This window comes from Equus asinus, chromosome 21, assembly GCF_041296235.1.
Source record: "Equus asinus isolate D_3611 breed Donkey chromosome 21, EquAss-T2T_v2, whole genome shotgun sequence".
In the NCBI taxonomy this organism is placed as follows: domain Eukaryota; kingdom Metazoa; phylum Chordata; class Mammalia; order Perissodactyla; family Equidae; genus Equus; species Equus asinus.
In genome coordinates, this window is record NC_091810.1 from 77,966,533 (window position 1) to 77,989,340 (window position 22,808).

The 22,808-nt window shown below is 37.0% G+C and overlaps 1 protein-coding gene across 2 annotated transcripts in view; it reads left to right on the plus strand.

Annotated features, from left to right (window-relative positions):
• LOC106842755 (collagen alpha-4(VI) chain-like) overlaps positions 1–22,808 on the plus strand; it is a 98,221-nt gene that overhangs the window by 45,784 nt on the left and 29,629 nt on the right. For both annotated transcript variants that reach the window (XM_014859458.3, XM_014859459.3), the window contains 8 exons: positions 6,244–6,315; positions 7,380–7,406; positions 8,903–8,947; positions 10,674–10,727; positions 13,723–13,785; positions 14,139–14,204; positions 19,217–19,270; positions 19,388–19,423. In XM_014859458.3, coding sequence (XP_014714944.3) covers positions 6,244–6,315; positions 7,380–7,406; positions 8,903–8,947; positions 10,674–10,727; positions 13,723–13,785; positions 14,139–14,204; positions 19,217–19,270; positions 19,388–19,423 — 417 coding nt within the window. The remainder of the gene's footprint in view (positions 1–6,243; positions 6,316–7,379; positions 7,407–8,902; positions 8,948–10,673; positions 10,728–13,722; positions 13,786–14,138; positions 14,205–19,216; positions 19,271–19,387; positions 19,424–22,808) is intronic.

The following is a 22,808-nucleotide window of genomic DNA, read 5'->3' on the forward strand; positions in this document are numbered from 1 at the left end:
TCATTCAGAGTGGAAGGAGAGATAAAGAGTTTCCCAGAGAAGCAAAAGTTAAAGGAGTTTATCACCAAAAAACTAGTCTTACAAGAAATGCTAAAGGGACTTACTTAAGTGGGAAAGAGAAGACCACAGATAGGAATAAGGAAATTATCCAAAAAACAAAAAGCAATAAAATCACTGGTAAAGGCAAAAATACAGTAAAGGTAGCAGATCAACCACCTATGAAGATAATATGAAGGTCAAAAGACAAAAGTACTAAAATTACCTATTTCCACGATAAGAGGGTAATGGATACATGCACACACACACAAAGAGGTTAGATATGATATCAAAAACATAAAATGTGGGAGGAGGGGAGCAAAAGAGTAGAGCTTTTAGAAAGAGGTTAAACTAAAGAGACCATCAACTTAATATAGATTGCTATATATGTAGGTTATTATATATGAACCTCATGGTAATGACAAACCAGAAACCTATAATAAATACACAATAAATTAAGAGAAAGGAACCCAAACATAATATTAAAGAAAACCATCAAACCACAAGGGAAGAGAGCAAGAGAAGAAGAAAGGAACAGAGAAGAACTACTAAAACACCCAGAAAAAAAGTAACAAATGTCAATAAGTACATATTTATCAATAACTACTTTAAATGTCAATGGAGTAAATGCTGTAATCAAAAGACGTAGGGTGGCCAATTAGATGAAAAATAAGACCCATATATATGCTGCATACAAGAGATGCACCTCAGACCTAAAGACACTCAAACTGCAAGTGAAGGGGTGGAAAAAGATACTCCATGCAAAGGGCAAAGAAAAGAAAGCTGGGGTAGCAATGCTTATATCAGACGAAATAGACTTTAAAACAAAAACTGTAACAAGAGACAAAGAAGGACGTTACATAATGATAAAGGGAACAATCCAAAAAGAGGATATAACATTTGTAAAATATCTATGCACCCAACACAGGAGCACCTAAATATATAAATCAGTTATTAACAGACATAAAAGGAGAAATAGACAGTAACACAATAATAGTAGGGGACTTCAACACTCCACTTACACCAATGGATAGATCATCCAAACAGAAGATCAATAAGGAAAGAGTGGTCTTAAATGACCCATTAGACCAGATGGACTTATATACAGAACATTCCATCCAAAAACTGCAGAATACACATTCTTTTCAAATGCACATGGAATGTTCTCCAGGATTGATCACATATTAGGCTACAAAATGAGTCTCAATAAATTGAAGAAGATTGAAATAATACCAAGCATCTTTTATGACCACAAAGGTATGAAACTAGAAATCAACTACAGGAAGAAAATCAGAAAAGCCACAAATATGTGGAGATTGAACAAAATGCTATTGAACAATGATTGGGTCAGTGAAGAATTCAAAGTGGAAATAAAAAAATACCTGGAGGGGCCAGCTCCGTGGCGCAGCAGTTAAGTTGGCACATTGTGCTTCGGCGGCCCGGGGTTTGCCGGTTTGGATCCCGGGTGCGGACATGGCACTGCTCAGCAAGCCATGCTGTGGCAGGCGTCCCACATATAAAGTAGAGGAAGATGGGCATGGATGTTAGCTCAGGGCCAGTCTTTCTCAGCAAAAAGGGGAGGATTGGCAGCAGGTGTTAGCTCAGGGCTAATCTTCCTCAAAAAAAAAAAAAGAAAAACCTGGAGACAAATGAAAATACAGCATGCAAAAATTTTGGGATTCAGCAAAAGCGATTCTGAGAGGGAAGTTTATAGCAATATAGGCCTACCTCAACAAACAAGAAAAATCTCAAATAAACAATCTAACAGTGCACATACAGGAACTGGAAAAAGAAGAGCAAACAGAGCCCCAAATCAGTAGAAGGAAGAAAATAATAAAAATCAGAGCAGAAATAAATGAAATAGAGACTAAAAATATTATAAAAAAATCAATGAAACTAAAAGCTGATTTTTTGAAAAGGTAAACAAAATTGACAAACATTTAGCTAGACTCTCGAAGAAAAAAAGAGAGAAGAAATGAAAGAGGGGAATTTACAATGGACACCTCAGAAATACAAAAGATTATAAGAGAATACTATGAAAAGCTAGATGCCAACAAATTGGATTATCTAGAGGAAATGAACATGTTCTTAGAATCATACAAACTTCCAAAACTGAATCAAGAAGAAATTGAGAATTTGAATAAACCAATCACCAGTAAGGAGATCTTTACAGTAATCAAAAATCTCCTAACAATTAAAAGTCCAGGACCAGATGGCTTCCCTGGCGAATTCTACCACACATTTAAAGACTTAATACCTATTTTTCTTAAACTCTTCCAAAAAAATTGAAGACAGGGGAAGCTTCCTAACTCATTCTATGAGGCCAACATTACCCTGATACCCAAACCAGACAAGGATAATACAAAAAAAGAAAATTACAGGCCAATATCACTAATGAACATCAATGCAAAAATCCTCAATAAAATACTAGCAAATTGAGTACAACAATACGTTAAAAAGATCATACACCATGATCAAGTGGGATTTATTCCAAAGATGCAAGAACGGTTCAACATCCGCCAATCAACCAATGTGATATAAGACATTAACAAAATGAAGAATAAAAATCACATGATTGTCTCAATAGATGCAGAGAAAGCATTTGACAAGATATAGCATCCAGTTATGATAAAAACTCTGAATAAATGGGTATAGAAGGAAATCATCTCAACATAATAAAGGCCATATATGACAAACTCATAGCTAATATCATTCTCAATGGAGGAAAACTGAAAGCTCTCCTTCTAAGAACAGGAACCAGACAAGGTTGCCCACTTTTGCCACTCTTATTTAACATAGTACTGGAGGTCCTAGCCGGAGCAATCTGGGGAGAAAAAGGAATAAAAGGGATCCAAATTGGAAAGGAAGGAGTGAAACTGTCACTATTTGCACATAATATGATTTCATGTATTGAAACCCTAGAGAATCCACCAAAAGACTTTTAGAAATAATAAATGAATATGGTAAAGTTGCAGGATACAAAATCAATATACAAAAATCAGTTGCGTTTCTATACACTAACAATGAAGTAGCAGAAAGAGAAATTAAGAATGTAATCCCACTTATAATGGCAACAAAAAGAATAAAATACCTAGGAATAACGTTACCCAAAGAGGTGGAAGACCTGTACACTGAAAACTATAAAAGATTTTTTAAAGAAATAGAAGACACAAAGAAATGGAAAGATATTCCATGCTCTTGGATTGGAAGAATTAACATAGTTAAAATGTCCATACTTCCTAATGCAATTTGCAAGTTCATTGCAATCCCTACCAAAGTTCCATGACATTTTTCACAGAAATAGAACAAAGAATCCTAAAATTTATATGGAACAACAAAAGCCCGAATAGCCAAAGGAATCCTGAGAAAAAAGAACAAAGCTGGAGTTATCACACTCCTTGACTTTAAAATATGCTATAGTAACCCAAACAGCATGGTACTGGCACAAAAACAGACACACAGATTAATAGAACAGAATCAAGAGCCCAGAAATAAACCTACACATCTATGGACAGCTAATTTTTGACAAGGGAACCAAGAACATACAATGGAGAAAGGAAAGTCACTTCAATAAATGGTGTTGGGAAACTGGACAGCCACATGCAAAAGAATGAAAGTAGACCATTATCTTACACCATGCACAAAAATTAACTCAAACTGGATTAAAGACTTGAATGTAAGACCTGAAATCATGAAACTTCTAGAAGAAAACATAGGCAGTACGCTCTTTGACATCAACAAAATGAAAAGACAACCTAAGAATTGGGAGAATGTCTTTGCAAGCCATATATCTGATAAGGGGTTAATGTCCAAAATATATAAAGAACTCATACAGGCACATGAAAAGATGTTCAACATCTTTAGCTATCAGGGAAATGCAAATCAAAACTACAATGAGATGTCACCTCACTCTGGTCAGCATGGCTATAATTAACAAGACAGGAAACAAGTGTTGGAGAGGATGTGGAGAGAAGGGAACTCTCATGCACTGCTGGTGGTAGTGAAAACTGGTGCAGCCACTATGGAAAGCAGTATGGAGATTCCTCAAAAAATTAAGAATAGAACTACCATACAATTCAGCTATTCCACTGCTTGGTATTTATCCAAAGAACATAAAAACAAGAATATGTAAAGATACAGGCACCCCTATGTTCATTGCAGCATTATTCACAATAGCTAAGACTTGGAAGCAACCTAGGTGGTCATCAAGGGACGAATGGATAAAGAAGATGTGGTATATATCCACAAGGGAATACTACTCAGCCATTAGAAATGATGAAATCCGGCCATTTGTAACAACATGGATGGACCTTGAGTGCAATAAGTCAGAGGGAGAAAGTCAAATACTGTATGATCTCACTCATAAGGAGAAGATAAAAACAACGACAAACAAACACAGAGAGACAGAGATTGGATTGGTGGTTACCAGAGGGGAAGGGTGGAGGGAGCAGGGTGAGAGGAGTGGTTAGGCACATGTGTGTGGTGATGGATTGTAATTAGTCTTTGGGTGGTGAACATGATGTAATCTACACAGAAATTGAAATATAACGATGTACACCTGAAATTTATGTAATGTTATACACCAAGGTTACCATAATAAAAAAAAAAAACACAGTAAGCCCAAATTTTGTTCTCAAAACAATTTAACACATATACCCATTATACAGTAATTCCCATTTTCTCACAAGAAAATCCTAAAAAATATTTTGCCCATTTAGAGTATATGAACTTTTAGGGATATAGGCGAACTAAACAAATGTCTACTTGTTATATTTAACTTATTTAGTTACACATAAGCATTTTAAAGTCTTTCATTAGGACAAATGATACATCACATTAGAAATTGTGGGTTTTTTCTCTCATAGTTTATCAAACTATTTTATTGAAAAATTCTTCCGATGTAGTTTTATATTTATTACTGGAACCACTTTTTGGAAACATCTCACCTGGTTTTCTAAAGAATTTTGTGTTTGCCTCTAAGTTCTGTGAGAGAAATCACTTTTTAGACTATTTATGAAGTCTGTTCTTGCAAAGTTTAAAAACTTATTGCCTCATTTTTCTTGTAGGAATATTTTCATGATCTCCCCAATGTAATCACGAGTTCCATTGCTCATAAAAGTGATTTTTAAAGGCCTTGTTTGGATAGCACTTAACATTGGTAATCGTGATGTCTGTCCTCAAATATAATAAATAAATCTCAGATTTCTTTACTTCCTTTTTTTAGCTGATCTGATAGGTTCTATAAACATACATATATATTCCAAAAATATCTCAAATTAACACTGACTTGGTGTCAATACTATGCTGTTCAAAGCTAAGTAATGGAGAGAGTACTTTGAAATAAGAAACTTTATGCAGACTTTGTGAAGACTCAAATTTAAGAATACTCTTTTTTCTGAAGGCTCATTTTGGGAAAACACATGCCTAATCATGTGTGAACAGCAACTGAAACTTTAGAAACTGGGAATAAAAGTCATAAAAGTAGGTTTTTTTCTTTTTCTTCACCATTAAAAAAATTTAATTGTGATAAAATAAACATAACATAAAATTTACTATCTTAACATTTTTACATGTACAATTTAGTGTTATTAAATACATTCATATTGTTGTCCAACCTTCACCACCATCCATCTCCAGAACTCTTTTTATCTTGCAAAACTGAAATGCTGTACCCATTAAACACCAATTCCTCATTTTCCTCTCCCTCCAGCCCTTGGCAACCATAATTCTATTTTCTGTCTTTGTGATTTCAACTGCTCTAAGTACCTCTATATGTAGAACCATACAGTATTTGTCTTTTTGGCTTATTTCACTTAATGTCCTCAAGATTCATCCATGTTGTAGCATGCCAGAATCTCCTTCCCTTTTAAAGTTGGTGACTATCCCATTGTATGTATATGCCGCATTTCATTTATCCGTTCATCTATCAGTCAAATAATGGAAGTTTTGCCCATGATGCTTGATTGAATTGATGAAAATATAGATAATTTGGATTTGTATGATTAGGGGTCATCAATATGGGCAGTTGATGGATGAACAATCTGATTGCCTTGAGGTGATCTGGTCAAGTCTTTGAGGACGTAGAAGTAATTGTAAGGACCATCTCATATTTTAGTCATTCTGATCGTCATTATTGCTGGTTTGAAATGGTTGGGTGGGGATAGAGATAGTTCCTTGACTATTTCCACTTGTGTCTTTATTTCAAAGGGAGAAAGAGGCCCCCAAGGTCTTCCTGGACTCCGAGGTGAGGAAGGATGCCGGGGTATAAAAGGACCTAAGGTAAGTGTGACCTTGAGCTGTGGAATTCTTTCCCCTTCTCTGTTTCATCCCTTGCGTTTGAAGAAAATCTTAACTCTTCAGCATAGCTATAGCATCTTAGCTCCTCCTCTGAGTGAGGGTTTCCCAGCTGTAGAGCCTGAGAAAAAGAATCAAGTGCAAATAGTTTCCTGGGAGGGGCTCTCACTGCAGATAGTTTACTAGTAGGGAGGTAGGGAAGTTAGGGAGGGAAGGTGGCCTAAAAAGGATGCGTTATCAATTAGGTTACCACTGTGGGTAGACAGACCCTAATCCTGCTGAGGAACTCTGGGAGCCAGTGTCGAACATGCCCCTCAAGGTTATCCCACTAAAGAGGTGGGGGAGCTGGGGTATTCATACACCAAATCCTATCAGGCATTAGGTGAGGCTGCTCCTAGGGAGCATGAATTCCCCAGCACTTCTGGCTTGTCCTGCATATGGACAGGCTCCGGTACCAGAAAAACCCACAGGAAAAGAATCACAGTGCTGGCCGCTGAGAACATTGGAATTTTAAAGGCTAAAGGATAATGGGTGGGGAGCCCTTTTTGAGTGGTTGCATTAAATATCTCCTAAACTTCCAGGATTAGAGAATCTCCTTTAATAAGGCCAGAGAAAATTTTCTACAACCTCAGAGACCTATAGAGAATTTTCTCTGGTCACAAAGACCATATTCTGTATGTTGTAGCAAGTTACTCTTTCAATTAATTTGTCCTGCTGTTCCTGGCAGCCCTCTCATGCTTGTTAGCCAGTGCATTATCATTTTTGTTTGAAAAACCTGATTGTTATAATAATAGGGGGCATGCCACTGCTGTGTCTTGCTCACCCCTACTATGAGAGGAGTTACAGGGTGCAGGTTTCTCCAAATCACAGGCAAAGGGGCATGGTAGTAATCAGAGTGCTGTGACATCCATTACAGTCACTGGAGAAGAAATCTTCATTTTGGTCTAATAATTGCATTTTCTTGAAATTAGAGAACATATTGTTTCCTAAATGAAACAATGGTTTAAGAGTCTCATTCAAGCTCAATTTTTATTTCTTCCTAACTTTAGGGAGCAAGAGGATTTTCGGGAGAGAAGGTAGGTGACCTTCCTTACTCTGCTTATACTGGAGAGCAGTTTCTTTGGGAAACACAATACTGAGTCCAACTGCTTTTCCTTTACTTGAGTGAGGTGGGCTTAAGACTTTCAAACGAGGGGCTATGTTAGATGGTATTAACAGCCAAACTGCCGTGCTAATGAATGGTTATTTGTAAGACACATATTTCAGGTTTAAGGCGGGGGCACGTATTATCATTTTCAAACCTTGCTGACTTTATAATAATTGAGCCACCGTATTTCTCCCATGATGGTTTGGAAGAGTTGGTCCTGGATTCAAGTGGTGATCAGGAGGGTCTCAAAGTGGGTGTCAAATGGGAGAGGGATGCCAGGACAGGATTGATAGGAAAGGAGCTGGCACAATACGGAAATGACTTTACATTCTGATTCAGAAGCAAAGTATCCATTTGCTCATTCATTCATTCAAAAAATATTTATTAGGTATCCACTTTGTTCCGCACATTATCGTAGGGAGTGGTTCCAAAGTGATGAACAAGACAGACAAGGGCTGATAGAGCTTCTTCACTCACGTCTCCTGGTACCACCCATGTACCCTCTATGGCCTGTGGCAAATGTATCATGTGACTTCAGTCTGAGAGTTTCTTCTGCTTATTTTCATGCACTAACTCAGCTGTACTTTCTTTAAAAAAAATGCCCGAAAGATGACTTCCTCGTGTAGACAATAGGAGTAGATCACTATTCCACACATGTAAAATGCATTTTATTCTGCTTGCAAAACTCTGGATCTTTTCCCCCAAAGATACTTTATAGTAAATATATTAACTATCATCTTGAGATAGTTGGCGAAACCAAGGGCCAACTAATTTGAAATAATTTGAAAGTGATGGAATATTTGTTGAGATGTCACTATGCAACTGCCGGTTTTTACTCTTATTATCTAGTTAGACTCAGTTTTTCAATTCTTTTCTTAAGGAGTTTTTTTTATTGTAAATCTCCCAAAATGCACACATATGGATAAACTCAAATTTAATTCCTCCTTCATCTGAGATCTTCCAAGTTTCCATTATGCAGGTTAATTCAGGAACATTTACCAGTCTTTTGAAATTAAAAAAAAAAATCAGTGACAAGAGGACCATCTTTAACGTGCAGACAACCCATGGGAAACGTTTCATTCAGCTTTGTGAAAGTGCTGCTTGTTCCCAGTGCAAAAGTTTAAAAGGAAGTGTTACTATCCATTCAAAATTTGCGTTACTTTTTTTCTTATGTTTTTTTTTTTAGCATCTGAAACTGTCAGGAAAAACAATAGGTAACACTAATCACTCTGCAAGAAGAAAATCATTGCTTTTGAATAATTGAATGCAGTATATAAATGTTGCTTTGGAAGTTCTAGAGTCTTCTACCAACTGAAAAAAGTATTAGCAAGGAAATTAACATCAAAGCAATAAGCACGTAAGAGCAATAAGCACGTACTTCTGGTCGTCTTGTTGCTAACATTCTCACCTTCCTTTGTTCCACAGGGAAGCCTTGGTGATGATGGTGTTGATGGCTTGGATGGAGAACAGGTACAGAAAGTTTCTCATCCTGTTTCTCTCCTCTACTAGTTTGGCATTTATACTCTCTATCTGTATTTTTCACGATTAGTCTAGAAATGTTAACATGCATACTCAGCAATGTCTAAAGTTTACATATTTGCCCTTATCCCCAAAATACAAGGACCCTAGAAACTTAACTCTAATCAATTGCCTCCCATATTACCTATTATTGTTCAGTATTTTATTTCCATTTTTTGTGAAATTCTACGTTAGACATCATTATTATTATTGTTTTATTTAGTCAATGCTCATCTAGCTGTCCCCTCACATTTGTTACTTTCACTGGTGCCTTCAAAAGAACCTGAAAAACGTCATGTTTCTTTTGCGTAAGGTACACCTTTTAGAATTTCCTTTAGTGAAGTTCATAAACTCCCCTGGTTTCTTTTGTTTCTCTAAAAATCTCTTTATTTTACTTTTTTCTTGACGGAGTTCTTGGGTAAATAATTATTTTCTTTCATCACTTTGAAAGTATAGTTTCAGAGTCTTCTGGCTACTGTTGTCTTCTGTCTTTCATTATTGCTGTTAAGAAGTTATCCATCAAATGAATTGTTGTTCCTTTGTCAGCAATCTTAAAAAAATTTGTCAGGCTGCTGTAAGAGTTCCCCTTTGTTTCAGTTTTCTGCAGTTTCAATACGATGTGTCCAGGTGTGGATTTCCTTTTATTTATCTACTTGGGACATGTTAGGCTTTTGAATATGAGCAGTTGCACCTTTTATAGGTTTTGGAAAATCCTTAGCAAATTATCATTTTGAAATTTTTATCTTTCCCCTTCTCTCTATTGTCTCTTTATGGATGTCCAATAAGAAATTTGTGAGAACCTCTCTTTCTATCCTCAATGTCTCTTAACCTCTCTTTCATATTTTCTATTTCTTTGTCTTTCTGTGCTGCCTTCTGAATAATTTCTTAGTTTCTATTTCACTATTCTTAACGTCACTTGTGTTTAATATGCCATTTAACCTGTCAATTGGATTTTTAATTTCAATTATTCTAATTTTCACTTCAAGAAGTTCTATTTGATTCTTTCTCGAATCTGCTTGAACTTTTGAAAAGTTGCTTACTTTTTACTCATTCTTTTTTTTACTTATTTAAATGTATTAAATATAATTAATTTATATTCTGTGTATAATAATTCCAACATCTATAGTAATTGCAAGGCTGATTTTGTTGTCTGTTGTTTCTGCTGGCTTCGCCCCCATGGTGTCTCCCTTGTGCATGTTGTGACTTGATTTAAACTCATTTTTTATTAAACTTGATCTGTGAGAAGTCATTTAGGCCTGAGTTCAGGTTGTTCGCTTCTGCCACGTACTTGATGGCACTACTTTCTGGAACCACTTTAAAATAAATGATCAGCTTGTGGTTTTTCATACACACACATCCAGAGTGATCAGAAGTCATCAGGACAGGTGGTGGCTATGACTTCCCTGGATTCCTGCTTTCTCTTTATTCTGAACTCTAAGGATTTCTGTTTTTATTTATCAGCTCACTAATGTAAATGAAAGATATTTTAATTTATTTTCTAGAATTTTGAGTTGTTTTACAAAGGGAAGATTGCTCAGGGCATCTAGTCTGTCACATAGTCAGAAATAGAATGGTAAATAAATTTTTTATTCTTGGTTAGAAGGTGAAACTACGTGAAAAAAGTTTCTAGTGTGACTAATATAACAAAGATTCTTTGTATATTTATTTTTTTTTCTAGGGTAATCGTGGAGTCCCAGGGTCATCTGGAGAAAAAGGAAATAGGGGAAATAGGGTAAAGTATGAGGACATTCTTCTCTCATATTTCTACTTCATAAACTGATCTTGAAAGTTCATTTTTAAGCTCTGGGAAAGAATCATCTAGTGCCTTAAGTACTAGATTGGGAGATAAAGGGGAGTAAATATTAGGTGACTATTTGGAACCTTTACTTAAGGCTTGACTCTGCAGATAGTGAAATGAGTAATGTAAACCGAGTTACTCGACCTATCATGCTTTAGAACAGTAATCCTCATTCCCTCTCTCACAAGCTGTTCGTGGCTTCTTGCCCCCAATGATTTGGTGTTACATTCAAGGCCTTTCAACCACATCCTTTACTAATCTCAGTCAAGAAGTATCCTTCCCAGTCAAGTTGTACTACTCATTGTCCCCTGAAGATTCCTTATGCACGCCCTGCTCTGTGTCTTGGCTCATGCTAGGTACCCCATCCTGGAATACCTTTTCCTTGCCTTCATTTTTAGTGCTTCTTTGAACATCACTTTTTCTTCACTTTCCAGCTCCTGACTTTCCTCCTCATGATGCCCTCCTTGACCATGTCAGTCTATAGCGATCTCCTCCTCTACATCCTTCCAATGTACGTTATTTGTACTATCTCCTTGACAGTGACTATACACTGCCTTGTGCTGGTAATTATATTTCCATGTAAGAGAAAGCAGATACTTGGCATATGTACTGTAACTCTCCCTTCCTGTTCCCATGGCAGACATTACTAACTGATTGTGGAATCTCGTCTAAAGGATGTGTCTCAACACAGTACTATAATCAGCTTCTGTTGATTGACTGGGTTATATAAGAGGGGTGAAATTTATTTACTTATTTTTTTTTGTATCCTTCATGGAATTAGAATGCTGCTTTTACCCCAAGGTGTGGATTGATTTCCTGATAAGTAAAACAGGGAGTCACAAGAAATGGCTCTTTATTGAGGTTTAATTTCCAACCTGCAGTTTGTGGATCAGATTTTGGAGAAGGTGGACAACACCATGCTTCCTTCAAGACTGGGGACTTCGAGACTCAGTTCCCACTGAATTTAGTTAAACTCAATAACCACCTGTCAAGTGCTTCAGGGCATTTTGCTAGACACAGGAAAGGGTTCAAAGATAAATAAGTTATGGTTTTGACCAACAAAGAGCTTATTATCTGGTACAGGAGATAAGATTTATATAGGGAGAACTATAATACAAGACAGGATGAGATAAAGGCTGTTAAGAATGGTTCAAATAAAGAATCAATGGGAGCACAGTGACTTGGAGAGGAATCTAGAAGAGAGTGGTATTTTTTCATCCAATCTATCATCAAAACTTATTGAGCATCTATCATAATCCAGGCATTACTGTAGAATGGGGAGCAAAACAGATGTGGGTTCTGTATCTCAGAGCTGGCCTCTTTAGGGAGATACAGACATTAATGAAATAATTATGGAAATAGATGTAAGATTACCTCTGAGATAAATGCATGAGGGAGGGGTAAATGATGGGGATCCGCTCCAGCCTGTGCAGTCACAGGGGTGAAGATGGGATGGTATTTAAAGAATGAGTAACAATCAGATGACGAAGCAGGAGGGAGGGGCCAGAGACCAACCTTCCATACTGAGGTCCTATGGCATTTGAGAATGGTGCCGAAGGGTGGAGAAGACTCTAGAATTCCAGGGAAATCAAGACATTTTTCACTCAGACCTCTGTGAGAGACACACACAGGATATTCCAGGTTAAGAAAGAAGGTAGGCTTAGAGTTAGAAGAACTCAGGGTAGGTTTGGACAAACAAGGATTCCAGTTCCATAGGAGTGGAGGGTGAGAAAGAAGTATAAAGAGTGGGAGGAAAGTCTGAAGTGGCAACTTGGAGTCAATTTAATGCCATGTTTGAGGTTTTATTTTTTCTACTGAGTAATCACGTGCTATCAAAGGTTTCTAGGCAAGGAAGACACTGTATTTTGTATCTGTGGAAGTTACTGTAAAGCCAATGTCTAGTCAGAAAAGGAGGGACTAGGAGTTGGGCAAGTCATAATAGGAACCATATGCCAGGCTCTGTACTCAGTATTTTAATTTATTATTCCATGTAATCCCTATAATAGCCCTATAAGATGGGTATATCTGTTTCACAAATAAGAAAATTGTGAGAGGTCAAAGAAATTTTCCTGGCTAGTAAACTAAACAACAGGATTGCAATTTTGAATTAACTAAGTCCCTTTTATCATTATATCAGGCCAAGTAAGAGGTAAGGAGGAGTCTTAAGTAGCATTATGAGGTGGCTTCTTTTGGGGCCTAGAGAACATTCCATTCCCTGTGTGTCTGAGAGCCAGATCTTAGAGAGGGGTCCCAGTTCGCTATTCTCAGAGTGTGGTGTATCCCCTCCAGAATCAGGCACATAACATCATCTGAGGAAGTTTCCTGGGGTGGGGGCTCTCCCCAACTCTGTAGGAACTACTACACAGAGATGGTTCCATTAATGGCAGGTTTTAAGAGAAGAAACTATTTGCTTATCATGTCATAGTCTCATGGCAAGTTGCTTCACTTCACTGGTCTTCCCTGTCTACAGCAGTCAGGAGCTCTGGAAGCATTTTTTTCTTTTCTCTTCTTTTTCATGAGATCTTGCTCTCCTAATGCTGCCTATGCCCATGAGGGAGAAAGCCTTCTTTTTCTTATATGTGTTTCTGCGTGGGAGCATCAGGGGGGAGTGGAAAGATCAAGGGACTTGGTAGTAGGGAGTCCTGGGTCCAACTTCTCTGAACCTCAGGTGCCTTGTATGCAAATAGGGTAATTTCTGAGTTGTGAGTGTTAAATGAGGTAATGCACACCTAAGGCCAAGCATATCATTGATTTCTAATGAAAGTGTGTTCTTTTCTAGTCTCAACTTCACCTCTTTAGTAGCAAAAGCTTTAAGTTCAAGTACTAAATTGCTCTTTTAATGGGATTCTCATTTTTCCTCATAATGTTCTCTTCCCTAGACAATAAGTGATTTTAAAAAGTGACACATTTTTTTTTTTTGTGACTTAAGGGCTTGATGGGACCACCTGGACGACCTGGAGAGCATGGACAGCCTGGGTTAAGGGGCGATCCTGTGAGTGGTGGTTGGGGGGATTTCTGCTGCTTTGATCCAGGGACTTGTGAACTATTTGCTTATGGCACAAAGGTGGAGAGAAATTAATTACTCATTAATGAGACATCTGCTCAGCCTATCTTAGTATTGCAACAAATAAGAGATTTGAAAGGAAACCCATCCTATAGAAAATTTGGGTTCTTAAAGAGTTTGGAATTTTAATTGCGTTGAGTATTTGGGAATTATTGAGCAGGCCCAGACAATTAAAAGGGTCCACTTTGGTTTGCCTTTCTTTTTTAAAAAATCATACTTCCTGTCATTTCTTTTCCTTTCTTTCCTGTCCATTTGAGGTAAGCAATCTTTTATTTTCTCAGGGAGATCCTGGAATTGATAATTACATCCAAGGTCCTAAGGGAGAAAAAGGAAGGCATGGACATCAGGTAAGATGGTCCCTGTTTGCTTGGCAATACTGAAGTGCTTAGGAACAGATGCTAGCTGTGCAGAAGATGTGGGTATTCTGGTTGGATCAGTATAGAAAACCAGAGAGCAAACCTGTGGGATTCCATTGTCCACGGAGACAGGAGCTCTGAATGTTAATCCCCACTTATATCCTTGTCCTTGCATCCTTGTCTCCTAGGGATTTCCTTTTTCTTTTTTTTTTTTTTTTTGTACAAATCTTTTGTCCCACAACACCAGTAATACAGGTTACTTTACCTCTTTTGTCCTTGGTTTCTTCATCTCCAAAATGAAACCATCAGACTCAGTGATGCCTAAGATCTTTCCAGTGTTAAAATTCCCCAATTTTATAATAATGTCTTGATTTAAAAGATACTCAGGGTCATTACCCTGTTGGCTTCCTTTCTATCACTGACAATGTTGATTGATGTGAATTGGGTACTAGCCATTTTTAAAGATAAGATCCTTGTCTAGTTCTGAAGACTAGGAGCATCATGACAGAAGACATCTTAGAAAGAAAGAGACTTGTTAACTTGACAGATGCTGACTTGTTGCAAGCCACTTTCAGATTTTTACGTCCTAGATATTAAAATGCATGACTCTGAAAAATGATTAAAATAATACAAGTGCCTCAGTCCTCATATCTCATCATTGCCAATTTCCAGAAATGAGGTCTGCATAGCAAAATGTTTACAACTGTAGAGGAACCTTTATTTGCTTTGAGCTCCAATTTTGCGTCCTTTGACAAAACCTTAGGACATCTGTTCTCCTCCCTGGATTGTGGCAAGTTAGCATCCATTTCATGTATGTCCAAGTCCTGAATAAAATCCAGTTTGTAACAAGATCATTACTATGTAGCTGTGTGAGAAAACTGTCATGACTTGCTGCAAGAATTTCTCATTTTGTGGCTAATTACAGTTGGTTTGGACAAAGTAGATTGAGAGAGTTCTTTCCGGTGAGTTGAGATCAGAGAGCCCTGTGAATAGCCACTCAATCATCTCTGGGATTGAGCTAATAGAACAGCAGGGCAGCAACCCTTAACCAATCTGGGTTCCAGTTTCCTCCTCTGTAAGGTGGGAAGATTAAAGAAACCATTTCAAAGTTTCTATGAGTTAGTGATTGTCATTGGAAGAAAGGTTATAAACTGAGCTTTGGTTTCATGGTTCACTCACAGTTTTACTGCTGGGAAGGAACTCAGGCCTCTAGACAAACTGTCCAGGGCTGTGTCCATCACAGCACCACAACCATGGGAAGAGCCTCACACTCAGCTTTCAGAGGTCTCTGTTGCTGACTTTAGCTAAGGGTCAACCTTGAACATCAGACCTCTGAATTGTGCACGCAAACAAAAATTGTAACCCTCTGAGGCAGTGCCATGCCATTTTGCATTTGTGTTCCCCAAGGTTTCTATCCCATGCTGAGCTCAAACAAGGGTGCTAACTAAGTATTCTTTGAATAGACTTGGTTAACAGAAGTCACTCCCATCAGTTATGTTGCAGCTGGTGGATGCTGAAAATTCTAGCCTGCGAAGTGCTATTAGAAGATAGTCCTCTAGGGGACAATCTTTCCTTGCAATTAGTTTAGCATTGAACCAAAGAGCACATTCCACGCTGCATGTTGGATGGAGAAAGTGCCCTGGTGAAGCAGTCTTTCAAACCAAACAGAGAACCTTTATCATATTCCTCGTATTGGGAAGGAGTGGGAAGCCAGTCATGCTTTCACACTTCTGGGGAGAATGAAAACCAGTACGATCTTTCTGGAAGTCCATCAGGCAAGATATATGAGTTAGGACTGCTTTTTTCTTTTTGTTATGTTTTTTAATATACAAATGACAGAAAGCCTGAATGGCAGTGTTTAGCTAATAACCATATTTGATAATCCAGGCATAGGTGATTCTAAGTTTGGTACACGAGCTTGATGATTCCATCAAGATCCACTGATGTCATCAGGGGCTCAGCCCCTCTCCTTCCATGATGCCATCCTCGGTGTGGTCCTTAGGCTTGGCAGCTCAAACATTTTGTCTTCACCTTTATGTAAATTACCAGAAGGAAAGGGACATTCCTTTCATCAGAGCGTTCCCAGCAATATTTTCTTTATAGCTTACTGGCCAAAGCTAGGCCCTGTACTCCCCACCTGCCCTTGCCCCATTTTAAGAGAGCCAGAGAAAGCAAGTCTCTGACAAAGGAAATGGGATTACCATGATTGGCTTAGACCTGTCATCATCATCTCTTGGAACTAGGCATGTTGTTTCCTCAAACAAAACTAATGTTTTCTTAGTATGGAAGAGAGGGGAGGGTATATTGTATAGGTACCAACTGTGTCTACCATGGCTTAAGATGTGTATGTCCTTTGATCCAGCCTTTCCAGCTCTAGAAACTTATTCGGAAACTAATCATGGACCCATACAATGATTTAGCTCCAAGGATGGTTAATGTCGTGATTTTTAATCACTACAATGCTTAAATTTCCAATGATAAGGGATTGTTTAGACAAACAATGCTACATCCACATGATAGAATATTATTAACCCGTGAAACAGTTTAGAAGACTATCTTAATAAAGAAAACATTCATGATGTAATATTAAGTGAAAAACCAGATTATAAAATACTATATTCAACAGGAATCCAAATTGGTAGAGTATATCTACATCTATTTATCCTGGAAGGATAAACACTCGGAAATTATGCATTTTTTCCCTTAACCTTTTATTTTCTGAAGTTGTTGAAATATCTGTGATGAACCTGTATTGCTTTTTACCCCAACTTTTCACTTTAGAAAATTTAATATCTACAGAAAAAGTTGTCATTGCAAGAATAGCACAATGAACACCAATTGTTATCATTTAGCCATATTTGCTTTATGTCTTTCTATACATATACATAGATTTTTAAAGGTATATATATATATATTTTTTCTGAATTATTTGAGCATTAATTGAAGGCATCATGACATTTTGCTTCTAAATATTCAATAGGTATCTTTCAAAACAAGGACATTCTCCTATATAAGTACAAAACAATCATCATACTCAAGAAATTTAATATTGATACAATATTACCTTCTAATATACAGTCCATATTCAAAATTCTCCACTTGCCCCAGTAATGCCCTTTCTGGCTATTTTGGTTGTTGTCGTCATCGTTCTGGGATCCTATCAGGGATCATGCGGTGTGTTTAGTCACCTTGCCTCTGTACTATCCTTTAAATACAACTGTCACTCAATTATTTCTTTGTTTACATGACCTTGATATTCCAGACCAATAATTTTGCTAAACATCCCACAATTAAGATTTGTCTATTTCCTCATGACTAGACTCAGGTTAAACATTTTTGGCAGCATATTAAGTAATGCTGTGTCCTTCTCAGTCACGAGGAGGGACACTGTGTCAGTCTGTCTCATTATTGGTGCATTAATTTGATCACTTGATTAAGATGGTGTTCACCTGATTTATCCATCATGAACACACCTTTCCCCTCTTTCTAATGATTAAGTAATCTAGGCAGTGATACTCTGAGACTGTAAATTTCTTGTTTCCCAACAATCTTTTATTCCATGGTTACAGCATCTGCCCAGATCATTCCTTTACTGTGCTGCCTGTAAAAAACTGTTTACTATTGAAACGAGAAAATGATAAACATTTTAAGAAAGAATCCTTATTATATGTAGACCAATTGTGAGAGTGCTTTATCTAAAGGTTTCTCCCTCATACAACCTACTTTATTTTTTTAAAATTCCCATTATAAAAGTAACATTTACTACAGATATTTGGGAACACAGAAAAGTCAAGTGTATAGAAAACAAAGCATCAGTAGTTCCAGTAAGCAAGAAAACCATCAGTTTACTGAACTTTCCTAACTTGTGGATGACAAAGTTACTGTCCCTGAGAAAGGCAGATGAGGATCCCACGGGCTGATTAAGAAATGTTCTAATATAATAGGAAAAAAAGAGGAATCATCATTTTGTCTTTCTCTAAATTTGGCATGACTTATTCTTTGAGAGAATTTAGTGTACTTGAAAAGAACAACACTGTAGCACAGTTTTTTCTACTTTATAAACTTTTGATAAACAGAATTTTTAATTGTTGCATTCTATTTCAGTATGTGTTTCTACCACAATTTAACTAGCATTTCCCTCATATTAGATTGTTTTGGAATTTAATTTATTATAAATAACAGTAGGAAGAACAGCTTTGCACAAAACATCTTTGTTTCTGTATTTCACAGTCTTTCCCAATTTATGTCTTCTTATTGAGTTAGTATGTGACTTCACTGAATAATTATATAAAATGTGCCTACCTTGTTTTTCCTACAAGATGATTTCCAATTCTCCTGAAAGATGGACTCATTCTTTCTCTGGACACCACTCATTTTCCTACTTCTGACCTGAAAGAAATGAGAGCATTGGAGAGTTTCCTTATTGTGACTGTGTTTAACCTCTTTCTCCATCACCATGTGCATCTATTGACATTCCAAATGTACAGAGACACACTCTTATACCTTCTGTTTCTGTTGGCCACTCTGTACCCTATACAATGCAGGTAGAAAGGAAAGTGCCGATATTTTTCAAATATTAAGCATGGCTTGTTGGAGAATACATACAACTACTGTTCCAGCATGTTGAACCCTGAGGAGTCATCAAATGAACAACCTTTGGGGAAAGATACCTACAACAGGGATATTTTTAAAAACCAGAGTTAAATCCATTTGCTTCTAGGAGCAAATGGAGCGTTGACCAATAGAACTTTCTTAGATCACGGAAATATTCTGTATCTGTGATATCCAATATGGTAGCCCCAGCCACATGTAGTTATTGAACACTTGAAATGTGCCTAGTATAACTGAGGAACTAAAATTTTAATTTAAAGTAATTTTAATTAATTTAAACTTAATATTGCCTGTGGCTAGTGGCTTCTGTATTGGATAGCCCATGTGTAGAGAACAAATCCAGAAGTGTGTAGACATCTAAACTGATCTTTCCTTTACCTCTTACTTTTCAGGGAAGCTCTAGTTTCAGTGGACCTCAGGGAGAAGCTGGAAATGTTGGCCCCCAGGTAGGTATAACTGCTTGTTGGATATATTTCACCTGCTTTTGTGGAAGAGAGCGGTGGGTGGGGGTAAAAATTGGTTTATTTCCTTCTCTAAGGTCTCTGCTTCCCGTCTATTCTTAGGGGTCAAGAGGAAGACGAGGTCAGCCAGGGTTGAAGGTCAGTGTTTTCTGGAAAGAGTTGCTTTTTGTTCCACATACATGGCTACCCTAAAGAGCTCTCTCTGAGGTCAAGGGGAGTACTGGCTGGGCTGTCTGAGGGTGCGTGCATATCACTGGGAAGTTTCTCTGGGGGCTTTTTCCATGAAACAAGGAAAGCTCACGTGGTTCTTCTCTGCTCCCTCTCCAGCCTGCTGTAATATTTCATTTATGTCAAAAAGAAGCTAATACCTTAGAGAATGGCTTTTGCCTCTGAAATAATGATTTTTCCCTTTAAAGAAGTGGGACCTCCTAAAAGTGCATAAGAGGACCTCATAGTCACTAAATAAAGGAAAAAGATTGAGTTTTTATTATTTCCAAAGGGGAATGATGTGATCTGAGGGTGGGATGGGGGATATCTCTGTGGAGGAATCATATTTTACTGAGCATTTATCTAGTACCAGTCACTGTACTAGGCCTTTATTTATATCACCTCGTGTAAACCTCTCTAAACTCCAGGAGTTATGAGCATCATTGGTTATTTTTTATGGATAAGAGAGGAAATATAGGTTTAGCAAAGTGAAGTTGCTGGTCGGAGGCCACATAGCTAGTAATTGGTGGAGACAGACAAAGATCAGGATGTTGTTGGAAATTTTTGTGCAAAATAAGAGTTAAGTTTATGAGGTAGACTTCTCTCTAACATAGTCTGGTCATGCTCTGCTGGAATTATTTTTTCTAGCATTCTCATGATTTAGGGATTGTGGAAAAGTAAGAGATCAATTTATGTCATCTCTGAGTCTGGGAATGGATGAGTGTGTGTGCGTGTGCGTGTGTGTGTGTGTGGTGGGCAATGACCTCCCAGGTACAAAAGAAGATGAGTCTCCTGTGTCTTCAAACCAAACATGTTGGAAAAGCATGGATATTGAGAAAGCCCAAGTCTCAAAAATCCAAACAAATTTTGTTGACACCAAGTAAAATATTATTTCTCATAAAATGTTAGGATTTGAAATAAATTCTTAAATAGATAATTTCTTGTGCGGTTAATTCAATTTTAGCAATTGTGAAATAAATAATATCTTGAACTATCATTTTAACCTATTGTTTTTAATACCCAAAAAAGCAGAAGGAAATAGACTACAAGTTGACTAGGCTAAGTTTTGGAGAAATTAAGTGACTCTGGGCAGTGGAAGGAATTTCCTACTCCTGAATTCTTTAATTCTTTTGTGGTGCTATGTGTAGTTTATCTAAATGTCCATTAACAGTGGGTCCTGTGCTCAGTTGAGTCTTGGTTATTTTTGGTTCCCTGTGTCGCTCCATTTCCTATGTCTTTCTTTTTTATTTAATTTAAATCAGAGCTCAGCATGTGCACAAATTTAAAGTCAAATTGCACTTGCAAGCTTATGATGAAAAATATTTCCCTGCCCATTCTAACTGCCTGCTCCTGATTCCCAGCTCTTCAGGAGTGCTTGCTTTCATCTCTTTGGGCTGTTTCTTCTGGTTTATTGACATTTTTCTAAACAACATGCTTAGTTCGCTGTTTCTTGGTTTTCAGTTCTGGATGTTTTTCTATTGATTTTTTACTATAGAGGATAAAGATTTTTCTTAACCTGTTCATCTCCTTCTCTGTACACTTCCTCCAAACTCATCCTTGCAATACACTTATTTTCTCCACTTTTGATTAAATCAATTCATTGTTCACACACTGACTGAGTAAATATTCTTTACAGCTACAGAACTTCTGTTGGCCTCCAGTCACCTTTTCTCCCATTTGCTTTGTGTTCTAGGTGCCTGTTACTAGTTAATCATCTTTAACAGAACTGATAACTTCCCAATACATTCAAATGTGTGAGGGTTATTTTTCTTGTATTCCTCCTTCCTGGGCCCTCTGTCCTGCTCTAATCCAGACTGATTGCTCTCTGGGCCTCTGCACTCTTGTCTTATTGGGACAGATTTTGGAACAGCAAGCTCTCATTTTGAGAGCAGAGAAAAATGTGTGCAAACTGCTGTTTTTGGTAGGATGCCTCTCCCTTTTTAATACACGGTAATCTTGATGAGTCTCTTTAGTTCTTTGCTCTTTTTCCTATTCAAGCTCTGATTTTTAAGTAAGAGATAAAATCATAACTATTTGCAGAATCCAGGGTGAACTGAGTTTATCTAATATGTCGATGGTTTGCTAGTTAACCCAGGGTTGGAGAATTGGTCACATAGACTTTATGTTTTTGAGGCTACAACTTGCTAAAGATCACCAGTACTTTTTGAAGAATAGAGCTTACAGAGGTGCTGAATTCCAAATTACAGCATCCCGTGGACCTTGGGAAAATGTGGCTCATATTGTCTGAAAAATTAGGTATGCTGGCTTTTGCAAGATGCATAATAAAATGGAATTCTAAATAAGATTTTATTTATGGAAAAGATTGTATAATGGCAAACAAATCAAGGCATAAATTATTTTGGCAGTAAGAGAAAACTTTAATTTGTTAATTATGATAAAACTAAGAATATCATTAATTTTTTAAATGTCTGTAAACACACCATCCTCCTGCAATTGTTTTCATGTTTGTGTATTTACTTGTATAGATAATAAAGGGTTATCATAACGTATATACTATTTTACATTCTGCTTTTCTATGTTTCCAAATCTTCTAATTATAATTTTAATATACCATATCTTACTCTGTTGAAGAACAATGACTGACTAACCGATTCTTATGTTAAACATTTAGATTTATTTATTCTATTTTGTTAGATGACATGGTCAGTGATGTAAAGAAAAATTGTATTACAGATTTTTTGCTTTGTTCGTACATTCGCTTTGCTGAAAGTGTTTCCTTACTATAAATGTATAGGCATGGAGTTGCCATAAAAGAGTGTGAACTTTGCTATATGGAGCCACATTGTTTTCAGAAGCGTTGCAGTACTATGAATGTCACTAATGTGATGTGCAAATTAGGTAATATTTCACACCCTGTTTCAAAATTTCTAGCTACATGCCTTTTAAAACTTGGTTCATATTTTTAAGTCTAGAGATCAACTCTTGAAGAGCAAAATAATAAAGCAGTAATGCTTAATAGAAGTGCTTCCCAATTATCTGAATAGTTTACAAAACTTAAGAAGCACAAGAAATTGATCCACATGTTGATTAATTCTGAGTTGAAGCTTTTTTTCTCTCTGCAAATCTATGAATAGTCAGTAACCTACTCAACATGTGAGCAACAAGAGCAGGAAGGGGCAGAATAATTCACAAAATGGGTCTTATCCTCAGTCTTGGAAAATGCATCTTTTCTGTAGAAATGAAAATATTAATTTGAGGGAGAAATTAAATCTGTTATCAGAGAAATCATTTTAACAGCCAACTCTTTGCCTAGAGAGCTAGCTTAATGCTCTAAGAAACTATAGGTTTTTAAAGC